This window comes from Echiichthys vipera, assembly GCF_963691815.1.
Source record: "Echiichthys vipera genome assembly, chromosome: 19".
NCBI lineage: Eukaryota > Metazoa > Chordata > Actinopteri > Perciformes > Trachinidae > Echiichthys > Echiichthys vipera.
The window spans coordinates 8,352,023-8,372,347 of record NC_139844.1 but is presented as its reverse complement, the minus strand read 5'-3'; the positions used below and the strand labels follow the sequence as shown (position 1 = coordinate 8,372,347).

The window sequence follows — 20,325 nt, the reverse complement described above, 5'->3', positions numbered from 1 at the left end:
GGAATTCCCCTATTTTCAGCTGTTGTCCCCCAGAGGCCCTACGTTGGTGATGAAAGCTCCCTCCGTATTTCACCCATCACCAGATCAGACAATAGCAAAGTTCAATTGCAATAGACATGTTTCAGCCAGTAGAGGGAAGTCCCTATGCATATTTAGAATACAATATGTACAATTCACACCCTGTGCACCAAAATGTAAAGTACTCTACTTTGTGCTGCCTGCCCTGCACCAAACAACAACTAACTGGGGAACGTTTAGCAGCTTTACTTGTCAGCAGTCAGTGGAAACCAATGTAAAATGTAGAAAATATGTGCTTTGGGCTCCAAATGGTGCAAAATCCAAACTAATGTATTCATCTGACTGATTTGGTTGTGTTGTCTCTGTGCTTACAGGTGATAAAAGAGCAATTCTGGTGGTGATGCATCACACCTTCAATCCTGACTATGTTGTAGCTCCAAGCAGTAGACATGTGGACAACCAGAAAATCCTCCTCACCGTGGACTGTCTGTTCCATGAGCGCAAACTCCTGAAGTGTAACCGCAACGACATCGCGTGGAATGAGGTCCATAAGATTCTTGGAGGTTCACAGGTAATAAGGTTTAGTGTGAACTGATATTGTGATATTAAGGAATAACGTATCATTACTGTGTTCCACCTTTGAAATGATGCAGTTTCATTATAACTCTCTTTCTTTCTTTCTTTCTTTCTTTCTTTCTTTCTTTCTTTCTTTCTTTCTTTCTTTCTTTCAGGTCTCTGATGGGAAAACCAGCCAGACTGACATCTCCAATTGTAAGTATGACTGTATTTATGTATTGGTACTTTTACTGAAGTAAATGATCTGAATACTCCTTCCTTCCTGCTTTGTCAAGACTTCAATATCACAGAGAATAAAGTGGATTCAGTAATACAATAGGTAACATTGAAAGCCTCCCTATGGAAGCTAATACAGACCTTTAATAAAATTAAATAATGTAAACTTGAAAATTAAAACGTATTTCCACAATAGGATTATATTTTGATAGGTTATTTGAGTAAAAAAATCAAAGGAAAATACCTTTATCCAAATAGCATTTTTATTTTTCACATACCTGTATGGGTGATGACTATATTTCAAATTAAATGGAAAAGCTGTTTGACATTTCCTTTTCAAAGTTGCACCCCACTGTACAGGCGAGAATATTCAAATGATAATTATAATAATAATTATTACTATTGTTATGAGGTGTTCCTGGGACACACTGTGACTCCCCTCATGGGGGTGATAAGAAGGAGGAAAAGGATGAAGAGTATGGAGCAGGAGGAACCAGCAAAGATACAGTGAAAGGTAAAAGTGAAGTTTGCAGGGCTGGAGAGGCAATTGTTTAATGAATAGAAATTAAAACATATGGAAATAATTGTACAATATTTTAAATGATATAAAGCAGAAAATCCACCATTGCCTTTAATGTAACAGCCTGCTGAATTAGAAATCTTACTTACTTTTGAATGGTTAGTTATTGGTAATGTAGAAGTTTTTGACGTCATTCTGAAGTTTTATTATTGCAATTAAAATTACTTCCAAGGAAAGGTTCAATTCAATTCAATACAATTTTATTTACAGTGCCAAATCCTAACATGCTGCTCCATCCCAGTCCTCCCTGGTTATAACTCAAACATTCTTGTCTCTCTTTAGTGTCTGGGAGAAACTTCTATGTCCACTTGGCAGGAAAAACTAATGACGCTCATCAAGACTTTGTTGACAAACTCAAAGGTTTTGGCCAAAATCAGGTGCACTTTCCTGAAGAAAGTGACTACCTTATGGTTTTCTGTCCCATTGCTTCACAATTTGGAAGGGACATCAGCGACGCTCTGAACTACATGCCAGGTAGGAGACACCCTCTGCCATTGTTTTGTCTATTTCACACTGATCACTCAAAGGTATACGGGACAATTTGACTAGTCAATTGAAAAGTTCCTTATTTAGTGATGAAAAATATTTAAGCTGTTTCCCCCAAGAGGCCTTTTATGAGAAAAATAATCCAAACTAATGTATCACTGTACTGAATAATTTGTTTGTGTTGTCTCTGTGCTTACAGGTGATAAAAGAGCAATTCTGGTGGTGATGCATCACACCTTCAATCCTGACTATGATGTAGCTCCAAGCAGTAGACATGTGGACAACCAGAAAATCCTCCTCACCGTGGACTGTCTGTTCCATGAGCGCAAACTCCTGAAGTGTAACCGCAACGACATCGCGTGGAATGAGGTCCATAAGATTCTTGGACGTTCACAGGTAATCAGGTTAACACACAATCAAGTTCTGAGTGTGAACTGATATTGTGATATTAAGCAACAACGGATCATTACTGTGTTCCACCTTTGAAATGATGTAGTTTCATTATTACTCTTTCTTTCTTTCTTTCTTTCTTTCTTTCTTTCTTTCTTTCTTTCTTTCTTTCTTTCTTTCTTTCTTTCAGGTCTCTGATGGGCAAACTAGCCAGACTGACATCTCCAATTGTAAGTATGACTGTATTTATGTATTGGTACTTTTACTGAAGTAAATGATCTGAATACTCCTTCCTTCCTGCTTTGTCAAGACTTCAATATTTCAATATCACAGAGAATAAAGTGGATTCAGAATACAATAGGTAACATTGAAAGCCTCCCTATGGAAGCCCATGCGGATCTTTACTAAAAGTATGTCAACTTGAAAATGAAAACGTTATTGTCTTTGTATGTAAATACAAGTGATTAAAGTTCATTATTATTACTATTGTTATGAGGTGATCCTGGGACACACGGTGACTCCCCTCATGGGGGTGATAAGAAGGAGGAAAAGGATGAAGAGTATGGAGCAGGAGGAACCAGCAAAGATACAGTGAAAGGTAAAAGTGAAGTTTGCCGGGCTGGAGAGGCACTTGTGTAATGAATTTAAATAAAAACATGTGGAAATAATTGTACAATATTTTAAATGATACAAAGCAGAAAATCCACCATTGCCTTTAATGTAACAGCCTGCTGAATTAAATTTCAATTCAAAGTTCAATTCAATTCAATACAATTTTATTTACAGTGCCAAATCCTAACAGGCTGCTCCATCCCAGTCCTCCCTGGTAATAACTCAAACATTCTTGTCCCTCTTTAGTGTCTGGGAGAAACTTCTATGTCCACTTGGCAGCAAAAACTAATGACGCTCATCAAGACTTTGTTGACAAACTCAAAGGTTTTGGCCAAAATCAGGTGCACTTTCCTGAAGAAAGTGACTACCTTATGGTTTTCTGTCCCATCGCTACACAAGTTGGAAGGGACATCAGTGACGCTCTGAACAACATGCCAGGTAGGAGACACCCTCTGCCATTGTTTGGCCAATTTCACACTGATCACTTAAAGTTATACAGGGAAATTTGACTAATCAATTGACAAGTTCCTTATTTAGTGATGAAAAATCTTTAAGCTGTTGTCCCCCAAAGGCCTTTTATGAGAAAAATAATCCAAACTAATGTATCACTGTACTGAATAATTTGTTTGTGTTGTCTCTGTGCTTACAGGTGATAAAAGAGCAATTCTGGTGGTGATGCATCACACCTTCAATCCTGACTATGTTGTAGCTCCAAGCAGTAGACATGTGGACAACCAGAAAATCCTCCTCACCGTGGACTGTCTGTTCTATGAGCGCAAACTCCTAAAGTGTAACCACAACGACATCGCGTGGAATGAGGTCCATAAGATTCTTGGATGTCCCCCTTCACAGGTAATCAGGTTTACACACAATCAAGTTCTGAGTATGAACTGATATTGTGATATTAAGGTTTTACTGATAATTTCTGTTATACACCTTTGAAATGATGCAGTTTCATTATGACTCATATAGTCTTTCTTTCTTTCTTTCAGGTATCTTTATGGAGGAAGATTTACAATTGTAAGTATGACTGTAATCATGAACCTCAGATTTCAGATCAGTTTTTTTAAGTCTATCTTTTACCTTCTCTCACATGGTCATATGTGCATTAATTGAGTTATTACTTTTGTGTAATTGTCCTGTCTACACTGGCTGTGAAGTGATACCCTCCTAGTAGTATGAGAGGACAGATGGCCCAAACGATGAAAAGAAAACCCATGAACCCTAATTTTCTTAAGTTTAATTTGAATTAAAGAATAATGACATTGTTATTCTAATATGTAAGCAAACTCAATTTGGGGTTCTAAATGATACCAGCTGACTCATTGTTTTCTTTTTCTAACTTTTAGTTTTCAGAGCTTAAATGGTACAGCATGAGGTTTACTCGGGCGATCACTGGGTATGAGAGATTGTTTTTTGAAGAGAAGAACAAGTAAGAAGACCTGGGAAGGCTGTCACCAACATGCATGGCATTCATTTTTAAAAGTGTTATTAAATAAAATGGTTTCTGAAGGGACCAAATAAAATGTGCTGTGTAATTTATGTGTAATCATCTGCGAAGAATTAAAAATAGAGGATGGTATTATTATTATAATGTAAATGATTTTGGGCTGAGGTTTTTGTATGAAACAGGGGTAAAAGATTGAAGCATAACAGATCTGCAGATAGAGTTGTTAAAACAACTGGATGTGAAAAAGTTGGAAAGGAAGAGTTTGTAATTATCATTAATCACATATAATAACTGATAACACAAGGCTGATATAAGTTTAAAAGTCTCTCAAGTCTATCTCAAGACAATAATGATATGCCTAAATGTACAGTTAAACAGTGTTTGGTTGGTGATTTTAATGTAAGTGATGCCGAACAAATGGTTTAATGAGAATGTAAAGTTTGTGTATGACCGAAGTTACAGAAATTGGCTTTTGAGATTTGTGGCTTGTATGTGTTTAAATGCGTGTGATGTAAAGTAGTGTATGATAAATAAAAAAAATGTTTGATAAAACATCTCTGTAAAAGAATGACTGCTGCTGCTATGTGCTCAATTAAAATACAAAGATTATGTTTTTCTCTCATAAAGAATTATAAAAATATTTAAATCTCATCAATCTGTCTCATGGCTGATAAACAAATGTGATGGATTCTTCTCAAAAATGAGAAAACGGTCTCAATAATATTGTTTAAGTTCCCATTTTGGCTCCCCCTTTTTTTTATTCGATTGTGCAAATGTTACCATCCCAACGGCACCATCGTGGTATGTGGATGCTTTTTGCTATGTAATTTTAGATTGGATTTTAGTGGGCCAAGCAATGGAGCCACTTCGAAGGGGCACGACCACACACTCCGAACATGCAAGTCCCCCTACAACACTGCAGGCAGCAATACCAAGAGCCAAGCAATGAGGGCACGCTTGAATGGGCACTACACTTGTTTATACAATTCATCATGTAAGTCTAAAAACACAATAGTGGCTGTGTGATGACACCGGGAGAATGTGATGGAAGGTTTTTTGCACCACCTTCACGTGTGACCATTGGGAACAAGTATAAAGGACAGGTGGTTGATTGACATGTCATGATACAACTTTTGAAACATGCTGAGACTTTAACTGAGTCCTGTTGTTTACTTGTAGTGCCATGGCAACACTGCAAATTCAACTTTACGAGGAAACTGCCTGATCTTCCCTCGCTATCCCCACTTGATGACAGCTCTGCACTCCGCACTGAGCAGCAGAGGTCTGCAGGAGGAGGTCTGGGGGGATGGGGTGTTAAGGTCACGCCTCTGGCCTAAAAAGGCGAAGCAGAATACCAGCAGCAGCGAGCCGCTCTAAGAATAACTCAGGCCCTGAGGCTCAGAAACATGGAATGAATGTTACAGTACCTTATTAGATTCAGACTTTTATTCAGATTAATAAAAAAGAGTAAGCAAATAAATAAGACTGATTAATAAATTTAGATCTAATAGGTTTGTTGCAGGGTGAAACAAATGTCCACTATGTAATCACGTGACTCCAGCAGCTACATTGGCTGGTGGGATAAAGTTACCTTGAGGCTCACACTCCCGATCTCTCTTCTCTCTTTCCCTTCCATCGTCCGTCGATCTAATTCTGTCAGAGCGTGTAGAGGGAGGGGGGGCACAGGCTTCTCTTTCTCCACCATAGCCCCAACCAAGCAGAGGACAAAGCCAGTGACTACCTTAACTTGGTCTCTGTCTCCCTAGCCTCATCCACTGGGACGGAAGTCAGCCCTCTGGACCACCTTACATTCACTTGGACCCATGAAAAGTTTTTCACTTTTGGAACAAGAGAGGAAAATGCAGATTTAGGAATGAGAATGGAAAAAGAGGTGTAGTGTTACCAGAGGGTTTCAGGTTTTCCTTGTATCCTCGGCACCAGTCATTCACATGACGTTGCTAGATTGGAATTAAACCCTGGGATTAAATCGCGCAGAGGAGTTAAGGATCTACCATACATATTTCTTTCTCTCTTCATGGCAACTTAATCTGCACAAAGGATTTACTGTTGGAATTCTGTTCTATACTATGACCGAAACAGTTGAAGGTAAAGTATCATCACATGAAGTAATACTATTCAATTTCAACACCATATCACATAAATGAAGCACAATGAAGCTCCTGCAGGGCTCTGTATGTTTTGTTTAGCACTCTGGTGTTGTGCTGTCTGGTGTGTAGGGGGAATTTCATGATTGGAAGTATCTAAAAATATGGTGCTATCATGTATCAGCTATTTGTAATGCAGCTTTAAGACCCCTGTGACGTCTGCAGCGCCATATAGGATCAGTCAGCATCAACATTGTGCTTCTTGTCGCATGTTACCATATCAACCGATACTGTTAGTATGCGCTTTTTAACATGTTTGTGCATTGATAATGAAATGAGGCAAGTCAGGGAAAGCAGAGAGCAGTTGTAAAACTTCAATTACATGCCCATGATACACACACACACACACACACACACACACACACACACACACACACACACACACACACACACAGACACACAGACACACACACACACACACACACACACACACACACACACACACAGACACACTGTACTTGATTGGCAAATCACTCTGTTTCAATGCACTTGCTTGGGTACATGGTACTACTGTTGCATTATATTTGAGGAAATAAATTGTAGTCCCAGGTGAGAAACAAAACTGACAGTATCTAGAGTATATGCACACATATGCAGTGTAAAAATATTTCATATGGAACACATTTAATATCACAATATCAGGAGATCTAAAATTTTCAAAATTATACTGTTAGATACTTGCTCAAAGTCCATACTAGGTTTTCTTCGGGTCACATGGTGGTTACATTTATTATTAGTATTGTATCATATTTGGTAATAGGTCTACTTACCTTATCCCCCTGAATCTTTGATGTCCTCTAGATTATCTCCTCCCTTTCACATGGCCATGAGAACTAACTTGGACAAACTTTAAACGTACGGTACCCCATTATCCTGTCAGATATAATAAACATCATTACTGAATCTTGGAATATTTTGCCTAAAAAACACACAGTTTGGAGGTTATAAAGATAAAGGTTATCATCTCATGATAACAAGTGTTACTGGAGAATTGCACTCATCTTACAAGAAAGATTTGAACAATACAATGTTTTGGAAAACTTAGCATAACTTCTGGCTTGACTGATTCTTATGGAAATATAAAATGTGCTGATACCACAGTGCTTGTTACATTTCAATTTAAAATAGTATGTATGTCAAAGGATTTGGCTATATAGTTTGTTATGTAGCTTTTGGCAGCAAGTGTGTTTTTATGTATTAAGTGTAATTATGGGAGTTATGACAGTTCATCAGTAAATGTTCAAAACTTCTGCTATGGAAACGGTCAATGCTTTGGGAAATAAGTTGCCGTAAAATACATTTGTGACTGCAAAATGGAGAAAATCTTGTGGGGAAAAAGTGGAAAACAAAAATGTTCCCAATTCCTCCTCCGCTCTTTTGTATATTGGAAAGTTGTTTTCCAAACACATAGCTTAAAAATAATCTGTAAAATAGACATGGTATCCGTGTCTTTTTTCTGTATTGCAGCATTGATGATGATGTCTCCACTTCCTCATACTCATTATTGCATCCTACACGGTGTATTGTAACAGTCTGCAGTGTCAACACTAACATTACAGCAGCTGTACAACACTTATACTAGTTTTAGACATGGAGACAGCAGCTTGGATCCAGCTCTGAGACAGCAGCTTGGATCCAGCTCTGTGCTCAACCAGCCGGATCGTAAAGGTCTCTGCTGCGCTTAGTTTCAGCTCTGTGCACTCATTAAGGAAATGTTATGACTACACTTATTCCATACTGTATTCTGACTTAACAAGCAACCACTAGAACCAAATGACGACTCTGAGCTGAGCTGTCATGGATACCTAATGAGAGCAACAACAGAAATGACATCCACAGTGTGGAGACAGGTCCGCCATAAAAGGAGGAATCGTACATGGATGGATGGTCAAACCATTTAGAGTTAGGTTTAAAAATCGGTGGTCAACTGAGGCATTAAAGGGAAGGAGGAAAGGATAAATTTACAAGTTATTAATGTTTTAATGCCCAATAATATTGTCCAAAAAGTGCTAAATAGATATATTCCAAAGCCACAATAATAATAATAATAAATAAATAAAAATCTTGTGTATAAAGGGATTTTGTTGGAAAGGTCAAAGGGTCAGTGGAAAAAATCGACCACAGTTTGAAGGTTTCAGTGGTTTAACGCTGTACACTTAGAAGAGTAATCAGAGAGCGGATTTTTGCAGAAGTGCAGCCCAAGATGGCAAAACCACGACAACCCCACAATATTTAACAAGATGGCCATGGAGCAAGGGTTTGACCTGACAGATGAAAGGTCACAAGGAAATCTTAAAAACTGAATAGTCTATCCATGCCAAATTTGATGGAAACCTCATCGAAATAATGTTGCCTTGGACCAAGGTCTTGGATGGACCAATCAGTCTGTATTCTTAGGTAAAAATAAAATATGATTCTGTTATAATGGTTGATGCTGGTGCAGAAACTTGAATTAATAAAAAGAAACAGCAGTAGTTAAAAGAAGTGAGTACCATATAGGATGACAGTGCCAGGTCAAATCTATTCATAATAGCTTGGAAGACGAAGCAAAAATATCACAACAACTACTACTGAGATGTCCTGTATATTTACTCCGATGAATTAAACAACAATGCACTGTTGTTGTATTCGACAGAGCCCAGTGTAGCAGGGTGTATAACAAGAGCAAGACCTGAGTGAATACTATGGTTAAATGTGGAAGCCCCCAACCAGACTTGTGTCTTTTGTTAGCAGTGAAAATGTGCTGTAGACTAGTTGTAAATGAGTAAAAGTTGAAAGCAATTTGAATGCTATTTGTAAAGTAAGCAAAGCAAATTTCTGGCTAGAGTGTTTTTGGAGTGATAACTATCAATGGAAGGCATCTAAGACTAATGTTAGTGCTAACTTGTTTTGTAGTAAAGTACAACGGATAACTAAAATCAAGTAACAAATATGTATTTTCAGACTATGGAGTCCTATGGTATTGTTCACTTTCCTCCAAGCTCTCTCCATAGATGGTAACAATTACTTTCTCCACCAATTCTGATTCTCGGTCACATACAACTTTGCGTCCAATCGAGTCTTTGCATTGGATTAGAACTTCACAAGCTCTTCATAAACCTACAGACAGGCACTGAGCATTACATATTTACATATATCCAGTGTACAAGATAATAACATGACCAAGGGACTGTTTTTGATGGTTCTTATTATCTTAAATTGTTTGTTAGCATTGGCCAGCTTGTTGCAAAGAACAAACAAAAAAAACAAACATTGCAAGGATTTAGGTCAGATCGCGCCTGTCATCATTAGATTGCACCAACTTCGCATTTCTTTCTTTTAATAACACACCATATAAAGTACAGTAATTGTTACTGTTGAGGTTTAAATAGTTGAGGTGAAGGTCGCACAGTAGCTCGTCCTCTCCTCATTCTTCTCACCAGTCTTGTGCATGTTTTCATGCTGATGCCTTAAGACTCAGGTTAAACAAGTAATATGAAAATCCAGCAATTGGGTTTTCATTCATATTTTGTTTTGGACAGGCAGAAAGACTGATATCTGCAGGCTAATGACACAGTGCGAGTGGTTGAAATAACAAATTTATATGGTAGAGGGGCCGTTCAGGGAGTTTGAGTAGGGTGTTTGATTCTCTTTCTGACCGCCGCTATTTACTCACACTTACTCAAACTGGTAGCAGCCTTCATATGTCATCATTCAAATTTGAATGAACCTGTCAGAGTCAGAGTAACGAGGTTAGACAGAGGTGTGTGTGTCCGTGTGTGTTAAGAATGCTGCCAAGCTGTTTGAGTCAGCAGTAATGGAGTAATCTACAGTAGCTGCCAACAGTGAGCTGAAGAGAGTCAACAGGTGGCCCGAGCTTCCCCAACACACCCACAGTGACTAGAGCAAATACAGTGTAACTAATTTCACCTGACAAAACAATCCACAAGAGTCGAATTCACAAGAGTAAAGATAGCATGCATAACAGCTAACGCTATATAGCACAGTCGTAAGCTAACAGTTCACCTAACTTAGTTACTTAGCAAGACATTAGCCTTGGACAGATGGTTTCAGTGGCTAGTTTGGTTGGCAGTAAACTAATACTGAAACAATAAAATGATACTTACTGCAAATATTGAAACAAGGGTACTTCAGGAGCGTGTAGTTCTTTTAGTTTGGTCAAAGAGTAGACAAAATGGTGGATTTCACAACGTCAGCTGCTGGTGGCAAAATATTTATACCGAAATGAGAAAAATTAACTTTTCAGACTTTTAAAGCAAAATTTTTGGCTACATTTACTTACTGGTTTTATCACAATGCCCTCATTACTCCATTGGTAATTTACAGCAAAACCTCTGATTAAAACCCACTGTAGCCTACATAACCTGCCCATTGCCAGATACATGATGCAGACAGAGTTAGCAAATAAGCTAGCTTGAGAAGAAAGGGGAGCATTAGCTAAAGAGCTACATATTTTTTAAGATAAAATGACTGTATTGTACAGTTTTGGGTAGACAGCAACATTGACATGCTAATTGGTCCATGTCTGATGGATAACCTGTGCAAGTTAGCATAGATTTATCCTTCTGTCAGTTCAAGACTTTTCCATAATTTTGGATGAAGTGAAAAATAAATGAATTACAGTTACAGGTGGGATTCACAAAGGTATAGACTAGCTAGCAGTCAAATGATTAGCATTGCCAGTAAGAAGAAACATATTTAATAACTGAGAGATCATCATCAACTCAAAAGGTAGTACAAGACATTCATTATTTAATAGAGTAAAGGTAGCATGCATAACAGCTAACACTAGCTAGCACAGTTAACCTAAATTTGTTACTTAGCAACATAACATTATTAGCCTTGGGCAGATGGTTTTAACAGCTAGTTTGGTTGTCAGTAAACTGGCCACAGAAATTGTATCAACTAACAGTTTAATCAATAAAATTATACTTACAGACAATACTGAAAAAAAGGGTACTTGAGGATTTTAGTATTTTTAGTTTGGTCAAAGAGCTGACAAAATGGTGGCTCTCACAATGTCAGTTAAACTGCTAAACCAACTGTGAAAACAGCTGCTGCTGACAGAATACAATGCAATGAGCAAAATAACTTTTCAGACTTTTAAAGCAAAATATTTGGCCACATTTACTTACTGGTCTCACTGCTCTCTCTACTCCATGTAAGCAAACACTTACAGCAAAAAAACTGTAGCTCTGATGAACCCACTGTACATTACCTGCCCAGTGCCAGATACAGGATACAGACAGAGTTAGCAACTAAGCTAGCTTGAGAACAATGAGCATGTAATAAACCTACAAACATGCTCTTTCCAGACAACTACTACTGCTACTAATATTTATAATGATAATAATGTTAATAATTGAAAACATAGAGTCATGTTTTGAGTTATTGTCATGAAACAGTTTGAAGTATAAAACATAAAAGCTCTTCTATTGAAGGACATACTGTATATCATGCACTGTACCTGATCAAAGTTTTTCTGCTCCTCAGCACGGTCGTCGACCACCACTATGGTCATTGACAGTAAGAATGTAGATGCCGGATCGGCGCCTGCACGACCCAAGAAAACTTTTTCAGAAGACATCCACTCTACCTTCAGCTCTCCACTAGCCTGGATCTTGGTTCTGGCTCTAATCATTACATGGTCTTGTGTTTTTGTCATCATGTTTGACCTGATGGACTACAGGACTGTTTCAGGTAAAGAGAGGTGTTCACTGTTCATTTGCACTTCTAATTATTGTCACCTTTCAGCTCTTCAGTCTCAGAAACAAGTGTGTATTGTGAAAAATGCATATGTATTTAGTCCCAAATGGAGCTCATAAATAAAAATTTTTATACCTGCTTTCACCCAGCCAGCCAAGTTAGGCAGATTGTGGCAACATGTTGGCGCTCATGGCTGTGAGATTGGCTAAGTTTTGAGGGTTAGAAAGACAGATATAGAATGAGAGTAGAATGCACCTTCCCATTAATAATTTATGTGCGGCTTACTATTGCCTTTGTAAAGAACTGTGACCATTGTAGCGGGCTAACTCATTCCATTTCTATGGTCAGTGCACAGTGCTTAGTGCCATTTTCTGTCAAATGACCACAGTAAACAGTTCCATTTCCATTCTAGTCTCATTCTATGTCTTTGGTTAGAGCAGTGAGTGGTATTCAAACCAGTTTTGGGGCAGTGTTGCCCTAAAAACAGCCTAATACTCATGTCGACATTTGGATGGGAATTGAAGATCACTAGGTTTGTTTATTCAGTGTTTTGACATTCCCACAGACGAAGGTTGGAGGTACACGATGAAGCCTGTTTGAGACTCAGAGACTTAGACATCTCTTTATTGATCCCATTGGGATGACTCCCGCAAGGAAATTAAATTTCCAGCAGCTTACAAAAACACGAGGGAGGTATAAAAAATACAGTATATGATAACCAATAAACTCTTAACTAAATAGATACAGAAAATATATATACAGTAAACAATAAACTCAAAAAATATATGTCAAATATATATGAGGTAGATGTAAGAATACAGGTCAAATAAAATTCATCGAAAATGAAATCAAAAAAGTTAAATGTAGAGGAAATTTACAAGATAAAATATGTAATACTGTATATCACAGAAATGAGCAGCAATTTTAAATTATTGCACTTAAGTGGTGGATACAGTTATTGCACAAAGAAAAGAAGATAAGTGTCCAGGTATGTAGATTAGATTATTAATTGTACAGTGAGTGGCTCCCACTCCTTCCCCTCTTTCCTCCTTATTTCCTTCTCATAGTTTAATCATAGTTGCGATCATGTATCATGGAATCATTGTGACACACCCAATATACACACACATACAGGAAACAGATTCAAGCTTTGTCAGCTGTTTTTGTGTGTAGTCTTCATCAACCTCTGCTTTAAATGCTGAACTAAAAGATGGATATAAATGTGGTTAATGTCAAACATTGGGTCATTTATTGATCAAAGAAAGATGTAAAGAATAAACCGGTGCCAGCTTTTTTATATTGTTGTCTTATCATAAATGTTGTTTTTTTCTTTAGATTGCACACATTGAACTGATATAAAATGTACTAATTCATGTTTCTCTGTCACTGTGTTATTACTTGAAAGCACTGGATCCATTTCTCCTCACAACATTAAAACAAGCAATGCATCCAAAAACATCATTAACTTTTGTTGTGTTAAAGTCCACTCAATTTTCTAACCCTAACAGCAACATTTTACTTCATTCCTCCATCATTTCTGACATTATTACACATTTAATTCTCACTGTAAATTAATAGAAAATCAAACAAGAAAGAGAAATAACATAGCAAAACCAAAACATTTAGATATCATTCAATTTCAATTCATCAATCAACAACAAAGGACTAAATTGATATTAATAGAAATATCCACTTCTCCTTTGTTTCTAACAGTATTGATAAAAGTAGTAACATCAGTCTGTGTTATCTTTATCTTTCATCATGCCATCGCAAAAACCCTTTATTTAACTCCTTCTCTTCCTCTCCTCTCCTCTTTTTTTGCTTCACCACTGTGCTAAATGTCTCTGCTTATTGCCGCTGTGTTTCTCATCCAACCAGGTCGTCCACCTCCTGTCGTCAGGAAGGTTTTAAAGGATTCAGGCCGTAGAGGCAAGGCACCTTATCTGCTACTAACTCCTCAGGCCAGAAGCTTCTTCTGAAGGCGCTGAATAAACCCTTACTAATTACCTAATATTGACCCCTAATATTAGTTATCAATGTTAGGCAGTTTTATTTCTGCATCTCTGTCTGATACTGTTATGTCATGAATAGTCATAAATATGTCTGATGTGTACAAGTTCTTTAGCATGTTTATATTATGTATATAGTATATAGATATACAATATATTTGCTTGTCTTTTTTACTGTGATAGGGACTGGAGACATGTCATCCATCTTTATATACAGTCCATGGGACAACCTAGTTTAGGTCCATTCATGAATAATGCATTGAATACAGAGATACTATGCATTGCATCAGGGATACTCAGTTTGCTTTGCCAGGGAGCAACTTCTGCGAAATGACAGGAATAAGAAGCTATATATGTTTTGACTGATATTAGCATTTAGTCATTTGGAAAATGAAACACAATGGTTTCTGATTGGTATGACAAAATAAAGGCAATCTGTCCATTTTTTTATTGATTTGCCTGTTTTTAACCTTTCAACGTTTGCTGGCCTCACTCGTATGAGGCAAATCCAGTGGCAGCAGTCCCATGTAGGTCCGGTGTACGTAGGTTTCTTGAGGACATTCTGGGCTAAGTTTGTCAGGGAGTCCAGAGGATCCTTCCCTGACTCATTATTTACATTCAAAGTACAATAAAATTTCCAGTTTAATTTCACTGTGAATTAGAAAATGGTCGGCAGCCACCCGGCTCCCTATCTGTATCAGGCTGTAAGTTGATTATCACTGCATTACATAATATCTGAATAAGGAGAAGAATATCTGGAGACTTTTTTGCAAAAACTGATACAAGCCATTCTTAAAATTTATAAACGACCACCAGTTTGACTGATATTTACGTGATCCTGATAAATGATTTAGAAAGATAAAGTAGTTATCTGTTTTTGCAAATGAACCCTTCAGTTAGTGTTCTTCCCTTTTCACCAACTTGTGTCTACATTGATTCAGACCTGTTTAACTGCCCTGATTCAAAATGAACCTTGTTTCTTAAGTGTTTGCAGTGGGAACACCGGTCCTCCTTCATCAAACTGTCTTCAAATAAGTTCATATTCAAGCACTGGGAGCCTCTCTCTCTCAGTCTGTTTAATTTGAGGCAAAATTTCAAGGTCTATAGGACATATTAAAACTTAAATTTGATGAGAAAACGCTACAGTATATTCTGATCCTGTTGATGAAAGAGGGTCAATTTAATTCTTTTCAAATTAATTTTGCACAGCAATATGTGATGAAGAAGGCCTTTTTATTGTGGTTAAACTGGGAGGTGGGTGACACCGGCTCATAAAAGAAGATTGAGCAATTCCTAAAATCCAGACTTCATCTTTTACTGTTAAGCTGCTGTTGCCCCACCACAGTTTAACCCATTGCTCTGTTTTCTGACATTTCCTGAATGCAAAGAGGGATGTCTGCATTGAGGAAATGTTTGAGTAGGAGTTCAGAAACTTTTACTGAAACTAAATATGTTTGGTTTGGTCAAGAGCATCCAGGAAAACAACCTCAGTCAAATAGATGAGTGACCCAATGACTGTTTTGGTATCTTTGCTCAACCAGGAGGCCTCAGCAAGATCGGCTCCGACCCCATGAAGGCGGTGAACGATGTCGTGGAGGAATCGACAAACGTGATCACTGTGATGTTAAAGTTTGTTGCCAACCTGGTTGCTCCTGAGGAAGATGAAGGTACAGTCACTCTACATATGGTAGAAAAAGCTGGGCTATTTTATAAAATGTGGATCAAATTACAACATATTCTCATCAGTGGGTTTGTATGATATCTTACAAAAACTCACGCACAACAAATCATATGATATCTTACAAAATATGATCCGAATATGATCTATTTTTCATGGTACGTGACCCTGACTGTTAATGTCAGGCACCAAAACAACAGCCTGCATTCAGACATTACAGCACCTTTACTCATTTCCCTCTCCTCTTTTACAGGAAACCTATACGCAGTGAGAAAAAAAGGTTCGTCTTGATGCAATTTTTGATGTATTTCCTATTGCAATAATCACTGTGCTGCAGATAAAGAGATGAAAAAGCCCTGCTCACTGCTATGAATGTCTTCTTCATGCTGCACTGCATTACACGTGCTGTTCTTTCTATAATATAAGTAATGAAAACAGCTCATGGATTTGTACCGCTGCTTTAAAGGACCAGTGTGTAGGAAGGGGATCTATTGGCAGAAATGGAATATGATTTAATTGGTGTAAAATCACCTGAAACTAAGATGTATGGTGTTTTGGTTAGCCTAGAATCAGCCCTTCATATCTACATCACCATGTTTCTACAATAGCCCACCAGCAAAGACTGGTTACAGGTTACTGGTTACTGGTATTACTTGTTTAATAATAATAACAGAGTGAAAAAATTGAATTTCCCTTGCAGGATAAATAAAAGGAATTCTTCTTCTTCTTCTTTTTCTATTAAGACAGCCTTTTGCATTTTTTTTACGTTTAGGCCACCGTAGGTTCTCCTTGAGCGGCAACCTCCAGTGCTAAGAGTGCCAAAATCAGCAGGTCCTCAAATGGCCACCTGAGGCTGGCTCCAAAAGCGAGTCAATCCCCAAAGACCCCCATTACAGCAGAAATAAACATGTTTACAGCCTGGTACAAAACACTGTTTTGGTCTCTATAGCTAATTTCATAGCCGCAATTGTACAGGGTTGAATTTTTGTATAATTCACCCATTTAAATTATATTAAGCCTTAAAGTTCTGCATAATAAAGGTCTGGCAGCTTTGAGTGACAGGTGGCTAGCTTAGACTGTTGGCTTCATTTGGCCTGACTCAGCTCCACATACGCTGCAAGTCCTTGCCCATTCTGCCCAGTTAGGCAGCGTCAGGCACTGCCAAGCTGGCAACAGCTGGAGCCGCCCACTTTGAGATTAATCTTCAGAGTCTTCAGAAACCTGTGGATGACATTATGGAGACTACGTCTATATAGAGTTTACTTATCTGACAAGCTTGCGAAGGGAAGGGAAAGGAAGACCACACACTGGTCCTTTAAATTCCACTGAACTGCATATGTTCTGCAAGCTGTCCTCACTTTATAATTGTATGGGTGGCAGATATTATCTAGTTAGCTAAAATAAATGGACATAAACATTCTCTAGATGGATAACAATGCCACATTGCAGGAATCTTTTATCTTCGTATACATAAATACATACATGTGTTCCTGAGGGACTGAGGGGATTGTTATTATGGAGTTTCAAGCTGATTTGATGTATGAACGATCTCAAAGATTCAAGATGGTTGGAGGAGGAGGAGGAAGTGGAAGTGAAGATTAAGAGAGCCAAAGGTATTTTATGATTGCATGGACATAATCAATCCTGTCCCTCTTCCTTGTAACAGTAATGCAGACAGTAAATCACTAGAGATAGTCAAAGGTATGTGCTGCCCCAATAACTTCTCTTATAAGCTTGTCTGTTTCTCACTAAACTTCAAATGATAACTGCTTGCCCGGAGCTATTAAACTTCTACTAAAACTGACAAAGTACTTTACGTGAATTAACATCCAAACAGTCACATGCTTAATCCAGTTACATTTACCGGTTTCTTTAGTTTTGTTGCTGATTTCCATTCCTCTTTCTGTCTTCTAGGAGAATTTCTACCCTCCCGAAGTAAAGGTATGCACCTCTTCTTTGAGCTATTAATTGTGAGTGTTAGCATCCTGTTACTTTTCCGAGGTTACTACTTCACCTGAATGTGCAGCTCTCCTCAACTTTACAGAGCATTATAGAAGTTCAGTTAGTTGTTTAGCTGTCCGGCTGCAACTTTACCGTTCTGGTTCACTCTCACAGCTCACATATCCTGGTTTTCAATGAAAAGTAAATATCACAAGCGGCGCACAGCTAGTTTTCCATCACCCAGCAGTGGTTGGTCTGACAGAGAGGGTAGGTGGAGAAAACGCAACTCACTATTCAACTTTGTGAAAAGCTATTTTATACATTCTGATGAAAATGCGTACTGTTTTTTTCTGGTCCCTGCTGGTGTTGAATGAATGGTCCTATGGCCGAACAAAGAAGGTAAAGAGTGATGACTGCAGACCATAGACTGTATATAAAGCCTGGTCACTACTGCGCACACTTGCAAAATTAGCGGCATATCAGGGATATTTAGCCTTCACATAAGGGTATGTTTAGATGGTAACCCAATTTAAGAAGGTCTCATGATGTGGTGGAGGTTAGGCATTGAACTTGAATTATTATCAGTCCTGCTGCTGTTAGATGTGCATTGTTAGATAACACAATTTTAAACACTCAGTGTAGTCCTTTAAATATACAACTTTAAAAATGTATATATAAATGTCTCACCACATTTGAATAGACATAATTTTCCTTGGGCATTATCACACACATTAACAATAACATTAATCACTTATACTATTACCTTTCCAAAGCTGGTTATATATACTGTATCTAGACATTATTTGTAAATAATAAAGTCTCAGAAATTCCTACATAACAGCACCAGAGGTAAAATAGTTGATAAGAAAATGTTTTGTTTACATTATTACAGTGATAATCAGAATAACATTAACATGTTTCTCACAGTTATAGGGATGCAAGCAAAGGCGACACCACCAGTGATTGAAGTTGTTGAGGACGAGGAAGAAGAGGTAGGAGAGAAGGAGGGAGAAGAAGGAGATGAAGTGGAGGCTGCTGGGGAGGAGGAGGAGATGGAAGAGGAGGAAGAGGAGGACGAAGAGGAAGAAGAGGAAGGAGAGGAGGAGGAATATGATGATGATGAGGAGGATTATGAAGAGGAGGTGTATGATGAGGCGTATGAACAATATTATGAGGAGGAGGAGGAGGAAGGAGAAGAAGGAGAGGAGGGAGAAGAAGATGAGGAGGAAGAGGAGGAGGAAGAAGAGGAGGAAGAAGAGGAGGGAGGAGAAGCTGTGGAAGATGAGGAGGAAGAGGAGGAGGAAGAAGAGGAGGGAGGAGAAGCTGTGGAAGGGGAGGAGGAAGAGGAAGAGGAAGAAGAAGAGGGGACAGAAGCTGTGGAAGAAGAAGAGGAGGAGGCAGAAGGAGAGGAGGAGGGAGAAGCTGTGGAAGAAGAGGAAGAAGAAGAGGAGGGTGCAGAAGCTTTGGAAGAGGAGGAGGAGGAGGAGGAGGAGGAGGAGGAGGAGGAAGAAGAGGAGGGGGGCAGAAGCTTTGGAAGAGGAGGAGGAGGAGGAGGAAGAGGAGGAAGATGAAGCGGTAGAGGAGTTGAAGAGGAGGAGGGAGAGGTAGAAGGGCCAAGAGAGGAAGAGGAGGAAGGAGAGGGAGCTGAAGCAGCTGCTGATTTAGAAGAGGATGAGTAAAGGCAGAGGAGGAGGAAACGGAGGTGGAGGCAGCTGCTGAGGTCGAGCAAGATGAGAAGGAGCCTGAAGCAGCTACAGCTGAGACTAATGAGGCCGAGGATGAAGTGAAAGAGGAAGCAGCAGAAGAGGCTGACGCTGATGATGATGATGATGAGGAAGAAGAAGAGAAAGCAGATGCTGCTGATGAAGACGATGCAGAAGAGTCTGAATCTGCAGCTGTTGACGCTGAGGATGATGATGATGATGATGATGATGATGAAGAGGATGATGATGAAGTTACCCCTGAACCTATCTCCACTTCTGAGGATGAAAAGTCGGCGGTGTCTCCTGATTCTGAGTCTGACACACCTCTTGGCGTCGAAGACAGCGACGAAGACCTAGCCCTGCCCGATGAGATGACGAAGACGAAAAAGACGATACCAGTGACGATTCATTCATTGACAGTTCAGACATCAGTGAATCTGCACTACTTTCCAGTGAGGAGGAGGAAGAGGACGACGATGATGAAGATGACAGATTAGCTGAGGGTGTCTTGACATCTGACAGTGATGACGTCACTGCAGAAGACAGCGAAGACGACCTGGAGCTTGATCTTCCTCCTCTTCCTGCTGCCAGTGAGGATGACGAAGAGGATCATAAACTAGCCGAACAGGAAGATCTTCCTCCTTTGTCTGCTGTCGAGGATGACGATGGAGAACGCCTGGATGAAGGCGCCAAAGTCGCTGAAGTCAGTGATGAGGATGATGATGATGATGTGGACCAATCGGACGAGGACGTCTCCGTGGCATCCTCTGAGCACTTTGCAGACGACGAAGAGGA

At 38.9% G+C, this 20,325-nt stretch overlaps 2 protein-coding genes across 2 annotated transcripts in view; both read left to right on the top strand.

Annotated features, from left to right (window-relative positions):
- The window catches only part of LOC310961668 (uncharacterized protein), a 37,223-nt gene extending 32,471 nt beyond the window's left edge, over window positions 1–4,752 (top strand). The window contains exons 5-15 of the mRNA XM_083933831.1: window positions 393–589; window positions 750–789; window positions 1,223–1,324; window positions 1,673–1,864; window positions 2,076–2,272; window positions 2,457–2,496; window positions 2,763–2,864; window positions 3,125–3,316; window positions 3,528–3,730; window positions 3,871–3,898; window positions 4,228–4,752. Of these exons, the coding sequence (XP_083789957.1) occupies window positions 393–589; window positions 750–789; window positions 1,223–1,324; window positions 1,673–1,864; window positions 2,076–2,272; window positions 2,457–2,496; window positions 2,763–2,864; window positions 3,125–3,316; window positions 3,528–3,730; window positions 3,871–3,898; window positions 4,228–4,241 (1,307 nt within the window). The 3' untranslated portion in view covers window positions 4,242–4,752. The remainder of the gene's footprint in view (window positions 1–392; window positions 590–749; window positions 790–1,222; window positions 1,325–1,672; window positions 1,865–2,075; window positions 2,273–2,456; window positions 2,497–2,762; window positions 2,865–3,124; window positions 3,317–3,527; window positions 3,731–3,870; window positions 3,899–4,227) is intronic.
- Window positions 4,753–6,047: 1,295 nt separating this feature from the next.
- The window catches only part of LOC310962171 (uncharacterized protein), a 34,307-nt gene continuing 20,029 nt past the window's right edge, over window positions 6,048–20,325 (top strand). The window contains exons 1-9 of the mRNA XM_083934552.1: window positions 6,048–6,434; window positions 11,987–12,193; window positions 14,078–14,128; window positions 15,750–15,875; window positions 16,140–16,166; window positions 17,801–17,827; window positions 18,755–19,224; window positions 19,509–19,708; window positions 19,984–20,281. Of these exons, the coding sequence (XP_083790678.1) occupies window positions 6,416–6,434; window positions 11,987–12,193; window positions 14,078–14,128; window positions 15,750–15,875; window positions 16,140–16,166; window positions 17,801–17,827; window positions 18,755–19,224; window positions 19,509–19,708; window positions 19,984–20,281 (1,425 nt within the window). The 5' untranslated portion in view covers window positions 6,048–6,415. The remainder of the gene's footprint in view (window positions 6,435–11,986; window positions 12,194–14,077; window positions 14,129–15,749; window positions 15,876–16,139; window positions 16,167–17,800; window positions 17,828–18,754; window positions 19,225–19,508; window positions 19,709–19,983; window positions 20,282–20,325) is intronic.